The sequence below is a fragment of the Oreochromis niloticus genome, linkage group LG17 (genome assembly GCF_001858045.2).
Source record: "Oreochromis niloticus isolate F11D_XX linkage group LG17, O_niloticus_UMD_NMBU, whole genome shotgun sequence".
NCBI classification, from domain to species: domain Eukaryota; kingdom Metazoa; phylum Chordata; class Actinopteri; order Cichliformes; family Cichlidae; genus Oreochromis; species Oreochromis niloticus.
In genome coordinates, this window is record NC_031981.2 from 26,541,706 (window position 1) to 26,552,013 (window position 10,308).

At 43.9% G+C, this 10,308-nt stretch overlaps 1 protein-coding gene across 1 annotated transcript; it reads left to right on the forward strand.

The window, feature by feature from the left end:
- The first annotated feature begins 7,372 nt into the window (after window positions 1-7,372).
- LOC109195027 (variable charge X-linked protein 3B-like) lies at window positions 7,373-8,733 on the forward strand. Its single transcript, XM_019346428.1, has 2 exons — window positions 7,373-7,579; window positions 8,116-8,733. Exons 1-2 carry the CDS (start codon window positions 7,373-7,375, stop codon window positions 8,731-8,733), a joined length of 825 nt encoding a protein of 274 aa, XP_019201973.1.
- Window positions 8,734-10,308: the final 1,575 nt, after the last annotated feature.

Consider the following 10,308-nt stretch of genomic DNA (forward strand, 5'->3'; position numbering starts at 1 on the left):
CTCAGTTTTTTTCTGCTAATCTGTAATATTGGTACAGATTCAGACCGGTAACCGGTCTGTTCAGTGAAAGTAATTAGACAGTGGCTTAAACTGCAGCAACAGCAGGTGTGGCAGCAGTCTCACCTTGAGGACCAAATTAATGTTTGTACAGCGAAGGAACTGTACTTTTAGTCCACTGCTGCAGTCAAATATGTTTTAGCTCAAAAATTTCTGTTTTATGTGTTAGAAATTGAAATGTATTTTTTTAACTTCGTTTTTTTTTTTTTTTTTTTTTTTTTTTGCTGTTAATGTTTATTTGACAGTTCAAACAGATCTCCAAGTACCAATGAAGTTCAACATATTTGAATGCATTTAGTGTAATTAGTTAAACAATAGTAAACAAAGGACTGTTTTCACACAAGGCTGTTTTCCTTTCTGATGAGTTCCTGATGACGCACCTTCTGTTACTGGCGGCCACTGCAGTCTACTCTATTTATATCTTAATAACAGCATGTTGAAAATCAAAAATAAGGTATTATCTGTAGCAGGTCAGCCTCTGTTTTGTGTGTTTTGTATATCATTAATGATACCATGAAACATTAATAATTCCTAATATACATTTTATTTTATATTATATATAATAATAAATTATTTATTTTCAATGCAATATACTTTATTTAGTGATAGTTATTCTGTAATTTATAAAGTATAAAAATGCTATCATTGAACATGTTATATAAGAGCTTATCAAGCAAAGCTAAACATTTATATCGACGTTCATAAAAGACTTACTAAGGAACTATCATGGTTTATAAATAATGAATTCAGTGTTAACTATTTCCTCACTAATGCTTTATTCTTTAATAAGTGAATGAAGGCAAAAAGGGGAAGATTAATTTTAGCTTTCTGAAAATGGAAAGCGAAAGAGATCTTTGATTGTTATCAAAGTTTTTTTTTTATTCTTCTGCATCTTACTATTAAGGTTTTGTGACTTAAGTGCCTCTTCTGATGTGTGCTGAGAGTTGCCAAATGAAATCTCATTATGTGTCTGTGAACACATAATGACAATAAAGGATTCTTCTTCTTAAAAATCATCAGATCTGCTCATCACACACCAGTAGTGTCTCAAAACAAAAGAAGTGTGAACAGTGACTTGCATTGCTAAATTTAACTTAATGATAATTATTTCCTGTTGTGTGTCATTGACACTTGTCCTTTTGGTTTTGAGTTGTGCATGAGATTTATTTTTTATGTCAGACCCCAAAAGCCTGTTTCTGCTTTGACAAAAACTGGAAGAGTAAACACAGTTGCTGTGTGATCAGCAACTCATGAGCTAGTGACAGCTTTTTTCTGAAATAATTTTGCATTATATTAAAAATAAGTTTTTTGATAAAGTTTGTTTTTAACTTTAATTGTAATGTGTGCTCAAAATAGAGTTGATACACAGTCTGAAGGGTTAACCTAGAGGGTTAGACAGAGTTGAGTTTTGAAGGTAAATTACTGCATGCTTACAGAACACGGTTTCTGACAGGACAGGCTACTTGCCCTTGGGTGTATGATAACACGGTGTTCTAGTCAACAGAAGACAGAAACTTAATTGTGTCTGTTAAAGCTGACAAGATAAAACATCCCTGCTGGGTTATTTTCATAACTCAACTTCTGGGTAAAAGCTGTAGGTTCATAAGCTGGATTAGTTTGACCAAATATTGGTTCAAAAGTTGTGACTCAGGAGTTGGGTTGGCAATGTGCTGGGTTCTTTAATTAACTCCCCGGCTTGAGTAATTTTGTCGGTTCATAGGTTGGGGAGCTTTGATCAATTATTGGGTCAAAATCTTACCCAATTGTTTGGGTTGAAGACAAGCCTCAGAAGAAGCCACGTCATACTTCCAAACTGCCATTTTTAATTGGACTGTGACCTGATTAGATATCACTGGACTTCTCCTGTACTATTAAATAAAACATAGTAAGTAAGAAGTGAATTCTAGTTTAAAAATCATAGTTATTTTTGATAATTACACTTTATTGGTTTATTCTAGAACTTAACCTACTTATTAAAGGCCTTTTAACAGATAACACCAGCTAGCTTGTAATGAAGAAAGCTATAGTTATTTCTAATAAAAAATTCTTGATATCGTCTGTTAAAGTTATTATTTGAAATGAGGCTGAGGTTGCTCTGTTTGACAAACTATTAGGAAATCACATTATGTAGAACGAGGAAAGTATGAGATTGGGTGTTGCATTTGTTGAAAAAAGGTGGGAAAAAGGAAAGAAAAAGGAACACAGTCTATCAAAACTATTTAATTTAATTATTTTATTTATCCTAAATTATCTATGTCGACAACAACATCTTTTCATTTCAAAATTTAAAGACAATGATAATTCATCCCATTTTGATTTAAAAAAAAAGACAGATTGTGCTAATACTTTGACCCCTTTTTTCCCCAGGCATCATTCACTAGACCACGCAAAGGGCACACGCATCTCTGCGCTCAGTGTTGCGGTGTGGTTTCAGCAGGTATTAACCCTTTAAGACCTACCATAGAACCAAGTCCGCCAGAGCTTATATTATATTTTTACATGCTGTAGTGCCATTTTTGGGAGCATTTCAAGTTGCTATACATCAATACAACCATTATAGCCCAAATTTTAATAATATGTATGCATTAAGTGCATAGTAATTACATAAATTGCCAAAAAGTGCAATAAACTACAAAAAAATTGAAAATCGTTTTTGTTTTTTTTAACATATATTTCTAGTTAGAGAAATGTAAGAGGCTTATCCCTCAAAACTGTAAATACAAAAAAGTTGCACAAAATAGTTTCCCACCACAGGAAATTTATTTTGAGTGTCTTCATAGTTTTATTTTTGAAATACACCAATTTTTATATACTGCAGGAAAAACGAAAATAAATATTATAGTGCAAATTTGCAAAAAAGCAGCATATGCATCAAAATAAACTATTTCCAGCAGTGCAATATGAGTCCAAAGCATCCCAGAAACGACACAGAAAGTCATAAAGTCAAAGATAACTTTTAAAAACACCAGTACAGATTCATGAGGCCCTGATGGTAAAAAACTACATTTCCGCAAAAATGACGTCACTTCCGGTTTCGGGCAGGTCATGGCGGACATGCTAAAGTTCGGGCTGACGTCTATTCCAACCTAGGAAGTGTTATGAACAGCTGATCGGATTGGCAAAGCGTGTTTCTGGAATATTATGTTTTTGTTGCTGCAAGCGCTTTTTATGCAGTTTTTGCAAAGCTATATGTGGAAGGAAACTGTGACCTAGGACAAGCTGATGGCATAAGATGTAAGTACAACTCCTCCGGTTTCATATGCAAAAAAAATTATTGCGCTAGCTCACGTGGTTGCAGTGCTACCGGGATTTAAAAATAGTTACGCAAAACAGAGCGTGCCCGCTCCGACCGGTTTTAAAGGGTTATTAACACACACACACAGGTAGGAACAGAGGCTCACCAGATTATTTTTCTCCTTCTCCAACTTACTGCAACAACAGCGATACTCACTAGCGCCCTCTAGCGCTTCTAGTAAATGCATCTACAGAACAAAATCCAATCGTATGTGGACACAACATTTTACCCTTTTGAACAAGGATTGGTTATGTGAACCTGACTTCATCATTCTGATGTATGTCACCTAATAACACCTTTTAACATATTTCACATCACTGAGTAACATTCCCTTTGCCATGACAAAGTCTTGGGTCCAGCAAGGAGGATTCCTCATCCTGATGGGTCTAAGCCTACTATCAAACTTGGAGTCAGATGCTGGATCAGGTTCCGTTTAACGACACTTCATTGTTGTGTCAGAATCAACACCTGTGTGGATAGAGCCGATAAGTGTGAGGCATTCCAGGTCCTTCCATCATCCAGCAAGTAAGTGTTTGGTCCTTTCTTTGTCATGACAGTCCTTGGTTTAGAAAACTTCAGCTCGCCTTTCTTTACCTTCCATGTCTTCCTAACCCATACCTTGTCATCAAGGTTGAAAGTTGGACGATTTGGCATGTTTGCGAGCATCAGTGTATTCTTTCATTTTCAGTTGTTTATTATTAACTCCTTTGCACATGGTATACCTCTCTGTCTGGGGAACAGGCATATCCATTATCTGTAGCTTTGTTCTCATACGTCGTCCATGGAGCAGTTCTGAGGAGGAAACCAGTTGTTGAAGGAGGGGTTGCACTGTAGTCCATTAGGTAAGTTCTCAGGAACAATTTCCAGAATCGATTTGAATCGATGCAGTCTGTAGGCAGTCTTTAACGCATCTATTGAATCTCTCAACTTCCCCATTAGCTCTTGGGTAATACACTGAGGATCTCAGATGTTGGATTGCCCTGCTTTCAAGAAAGTCAGCAAACTCAGCAGAGAGAAACTGAGAGCCATTGTCACTTATCAGTGTCTTTGGATTTCCTTCATGAGAGAAAACTACAGAAAGGAACTGGATGATAGTAGCTGTATCAGCTCAGGAAGCAAAAGCTACTTCGGGCCACTTACTAAAGTAGTCTACCAATGTGATGGCAAATCTACAGTCAGAAGGGGCTATCTCAAAAGGGCCTATGATGTCCACAGACACATTTTCCCGAGCAGTAGCTGGTACAGGAATGGACTGAAGTGGAGCATCATGGGTGACAGTGGACTAGTCATATTGTCTGCATGTTGCACAGTTCTTTATCAAGTTCTTTATCAAGTTCTTTATCTTAATCAATCTATCTGACAATGCATTTTGGACCACCAGTACAATTCCTTTGCTTCGTACAATGCCTTTTTTAGTTTCATGAGCTATATCATTGAGTCTTTTCTTCAATGACTCAGGCACTAGCAATTGATGTGTACCTCTAACTACGCACTAGTTCATGACCGCAAGTTCATGGCGGATTGGGAAGTGTGGCTGTAAGTCAGGTTCCAGTGATGACTTTCTTGCAGGCCAGCCTTTCCATATCTGCACATGGAGCTTTGTGAACACTGGACAGGCTTTGCACTCTGACTGGAAGTCATCCTCAGACACAGCACTCAGATCAATGATGATGGCTGCAACTGACTCTACATCCTCTGCACATGCCACGTCTGTCTTGGGAAGTAGGAGCCTAGATAGACAGTCAGCAACATGGTTCAGGGATCCAGTTCTATATTCCACTTCATAGCCAAACTCCAGCAGGCGAGTTGACCATCTGGCTTTGCGTTGACCAGCTCTGTTATTGCCCTTAGTAGTCAGCAGTGTTGTAAGCGGTTGGTGATCTGTTCATAAGAGGAATTTTCTTCCCCAGAGTCGTGTGTGCCATTTTTCAGCAGCCCAGACGCAAGCTAGGACTTCCTTCTCAACGTTTGAGTATTTCCTCTCTGCATCAGACAGGCTGTGAGAAGCAAATGCAACAGTCTGTTCCGTATCACTACTGTCAAGTTGAATCAAAACAGCACCTTCGCCATAGTCTGAGGCATCTGTTGAGACCATGGTTGCTGGGGTCGAACATCACCAGAGCAAGGCTGTGCACGATTAACCATTTGACTTCATCAAATGCTGCTTGAGCTGCTTTGTTTCAGTGAAATGGACAGTCTTTACATAGGAGAGCTCTCATAGGTTCAACAACAGTCGTGTAATTTGGCACAAACTTGCTGTACCATGCACTCAAGCCAAGAAATGAGTGCAGAGTTGCAGGATCAGTAGGGGGCGGAGCATGGAGGATGGCAGTGACATGAGAATCATCTGGCAGCAGACTTTCTGGACCGATCTTTTGACCCAGAAAGGTCAGAGTAGTTTGACAGAGTTGACATTTGTCAACATTGAGTTTCAGTCCTGCATTGTTGATTCTGTGTAACACAGCACAGCCTCATGTTCAGCTTCTGACGTTCCATATATGATGACATCATCAAGATAGCATTGCACGCCTTTTTGGCCACGTAGGATATGTGTCATCATCTTTTGAAACACTGCAGATGCTGAACTCAACCCGTAGGGGACTGCAGTACTGGTACAGTCCTTCATGTGTTATGAAAGCAGTGAGCCCTCTACTCTCTTCATGTAGTTTCAGCTGATGGTAGGAAGATTTAAGATCCAGGGTGGAGAACATGACAACCCCAAGAAGCTCAGACAGCATGTCCTCAATCAGTGGCAAGGAATGACTGTCAACGACCACTGCTTTGTTAGGTTCTCTCAAATCAACGCACATGCGTATGCCACCAGTCTTCCTTCTATTGACTACAATCGGGGAGACCCATTCAGATCCATCAATTTTTGATTCCATGTTCCTCAAGGTTCTTGAGTTCAGCGGAAAAAGCATCACAGACTGACAGGGGTAAGGGTTGAAGTTTCTACTGTCTTGGATTGACTTCAGGTCGCATCTTCACTTTGTGTGCAAAGTCCTTTGCACATCCGAATGGAACTGGAGACTCACATTTCTGTTTGCAGTGAGTGGGCAGAGCTGAGGTTTGCTTTAGCGTAGCACAGACCTTGGGACTTTCAAGGATGAATTGCCCTTTTATGTGTAGTGTTAATATCAACACTTCACCGAGTTCTTTTGATTTCTTTAGAGGCATCCAATGGAAGACAAAACACTGCTCGGTAGACCATGTAACACTTTATTTCTCTTTCACATTACTTCTAGAAGGGAGATGCGTCCTGCATGACACGTTGCCGCGGATCTCAAAATGGTGGTGTGCCCCTGACAGTTTTATTACAGAAGCTCCCTCATTCTAGTCTAAACAACAGTGTCTCAGTAACTTTCCACTAGAGATGGTCCCCTCTTATCTACATTTTCCCAGGCAAGCATGAGTCTGCAGCTTTCTACTCCCCAAGGACACAAGGTCTCATGCCTTTATTTTTCAGGGCTGTGTCCACTTAATACTACACTATATAACTTTATAACACTTATAATAAAAAAGCATAGCATTATTGAGGCACTTAAAAATTATTTATTTCCAATAGGAATCAAGGGATGGGAAACAGGAGGGGAACACACCTGGAAGACATCACAGCTGACGAGGCAGGGGAAATGTAAACAGAACACACTGACATCAGACAGAGACCTTCAAAGTAAAACAGGAAACACATACACGTAGTGAGACAGACTAAACACAGAGACCTTACTACACAAAAGGGGACACACAGGCAGAGGGAACACAACTAAACCCTGGGAAACCAAAACACAACAGTCATAATACATTGAACTATCAAAAGAGAAACACAAGAAAACCAAAACCGTCCAGAAACAGAAAACAACCCGACCAGGGCGGGCGGGCGGGGGTCCAGGAAGGAGGGCTCGAAGCAAAACAAAACAGGAGAACCAAGAGTTCAAAACAAAACACCCATAATACACACACCGGGAGGCAACGACGTGGAAACAGTTCAGGGGGCCGACCGTGCGGACGGCAACAGCGGCGATGCAGACGAAGCAGGTCCGGAGGTCGCCCACAACAACCACAGGACCAGGCGAGGCAGAAGCAGAAGCAGAAGCTGGACCAGGGAAGGCAGAAGCAGAGGCTGGACCAGGCGAGGCAGAAGCCAAAGCCGAAGCTGGACCGGGCGAGGCTGAAGCCGAAACCGACGCTGGACCAGGCGTCGATGACGCTGCAGGCGACGGCGTGGAAGCCGGAGACGGTGGCGCTGCAGGCGACGGCGTGGAAGCCGCAGGTGGTGGCGCTGCAGGCCGGAGCGGTATCTCAGACCCTCCAGCGGCGACAGGAGACGAAGGCCAGAGCGGTCCCTTGGACCCTCCAGCGGAGACAGGAGACGAAGGCCGGAGCTGTCCCTCGGACCCTCCAGCGAAGGCTATCACAAAGCCAGCAGGCACAGAGACCTCTGACAGACACGAAGGTGATTGAAGCTGCTCAGGGCATTGGTTCTGCCTTGGCAGCGCTAACATGGTGCAGTTCTCAGGGGGCTGCTTAACCTTCAGGGGTCCAGAATCAGCTGGGGGTTGAAACCTAGCCTCTGGGGAAGCCCTGGAGTGGATAACTGTGCCAAAAGCAGCTAAATCATGAGAAACACCCTGGGTAGAAATTAGATTTTCTCCCTGCATAGAGGTTACGGACGGCCGATAGAAATGAAGACTGAATAGCAGACCCAGCTAGTGGGAACATAGGAGACAGCGCTAGGGGCGGTTGAACGGCTGACCGCGCTGCAGGAGACTGAACTACAGGAGACACTGGAGACTGAATTACAGGAGACACTGGAGGCACAGGAGACCCAACTACAGGAGGCACTGGGGGCACAGGAGACTGAACTACAAGAGGCACTGGAGGGACAGGAGACCGAACTACAGGAGGCACTGGAGACCGAACTACAAGAGGCACTGGAGGCACAGGAGAGCGAACTACAGGAGGCACTGGAGGCACAGGAGAGCGAACTACAGGAGGCACTGGAGGCACAGGAGAGCGAACTACAGGAGGCACTAGAGGCACAGGAGACTGAACTACAAGAGGCACTGGAGGCACAGAAGACTGAACTACAAGAGGCACTGGAGACACAGAAGACCGAACTACAGGAGGCACTGGAGGCACAGGAGACCGAACTACAGGAGGCACTGGAGGCACAGGAGACTGAACTACAAGAGGCACTGGAGGCACAGGAGACTGAACTACAGGAGGCACTGGAGGCCTCCTGTGCCTACAGGAGGCACTGGAGGGACAGGAGACCGAACTACAAGAGGCACTGGAGGCACAGGAGACCGAACTACAGGAGGCACTGGAGGCACAGGAGATCGAACTACAGGAGACACTGGAGGCCCTGGGGACTGAGCTAAGGGCGAGTGAGCAGCTGACAATGGAAACAGAGCAGAAGGTGGCTGCTGGGCAGCTAACTGAGCTGAAGGTGGCTGCTGGGCAGCTAACTGAGCTGAAGGTGGATGCTGGGCAGGTAGCTGAGCTGAAGGGGGCCGCTGGGCAGCTAGCTGAGCCGAAAGCAACTGAGCAGGCGATAAGCAGTTCTTATTGCTATCCGTCACACAAAACACAGCCACTAAATAAACAGTCACACAGTCCGAAAAAGAAAAAGAGTCCTCACTCACCACAGCCGGCAATTCAGAAGTCCCAACGTCCGGCTGTGGGGTGGCGTGCCGGCGGCGCGATCGTCGTTTCCTCCCCGCAGACGGCTCCTACGGGCCGGGCAAAACCACATCCAGCGGGTCGGGCAGCGAGGCAGTAGTGGCTGAGAGAAGTTGTGGTGTGTTCTGGAGAAAGGCCTGCATGGTCGGGGGAAGCGATTCCAATAGCCACGGAAGGCCGGAAAAGAGCCGTTGTAGCCGACTTTCAACTGCGCGGCGAAGCTCTTCCGGAGGGTTTTCCAGCCACAGCCCGAGGAGAATCTCCACATTGTAGATGATGTCGTCCTTGAGCTCCTCTGATGGATTCAGTCCCACCGGGTCCATGGCGGCTGGTTCGTACTGTCACGGGATGCCGGGGCAAGCCGTGTGAGAATTATTTAGGACCCAAAATGCGGCAGCTCTAAAGCAAGTGAGTTTATTTAACCAAAAGTGGATACAACAGAGATGGCAAGGGTGAACATGAAACTAAGAAAACCTAAACTGGGAAAAACTAACAGAATCTAACCAGAAACAGATATGCAGGGAGGTACGGGGCAATACACAGAAAGACGGACGGAGAGATGCAGACGAACCAGCAACGAGGACGAGGTAACACACACTATAAATACACACATCAGGAATCAAGGGATGGGAAACAGGAGGGGAACACACCTGGAAGACATCACAGCTGACGAGGCAGAGGAAACGTAAACAGAACGCACTGACATCAGACAGACACCTTCAAATCAAAACAGGAAACACATACACGTAGTGACACAGACTCAGAAACGCGAACTAAACACAGAGACCTTACTACACAAAAGGGGACACACAGGCAGGGATAACACCAACAGAGGGAACACAACTAAACCCTGGGAAACCAAAACACAACAGTCATAATACATTGAACTATCAAAAGTAAAAGTACAACAACCAAAAACACTGGGTCACTGACCCAGGACCATGACAAAATTTGCGCCTCACGGCGAACACCAGAAATTTGCGCGTAATGTTCCACCTTGTCGTGTAGATCGACTCTGAATTCTTCTTCTTCTTCTGTTTTTCTAGTTAAAGTTTCGTATTCTGTCTATTACGTGCCCACCGGCGACTGTGTTGTCCTCTGCGTCTTCGTGGGCTAGCTCTTGATACAGATGATGCTGTTCTTGATCCCTCCTCAGCTCCCATAGCCTAGTGCGGGACATGTGCTTGTTGGCGGCTGCTCTCTGTCTTTCTGGCTGGCTATTTCGCTATTTGTCCCCAACCACGACACGCTTAGTAACTCTGGTATCGCTACCC

Excerpts from the sequence above, each read along its gene's own strand:
- LOC109195027 (XM_019346428.1), top strand. The coding sequence starts at position 7,373 with ATGCAGACGAAGCAGGTCCGGAGGTCGCCCACAACAACCACAGGACCA. Across the intron at positions 7,580-8,115 it reads CTGCAGGCGACGGCGTGGAA|GAGACTGAACTACAGGAGAC; the intron begins GCCGGAGACGGT and ends ACCGCGCTGCAG.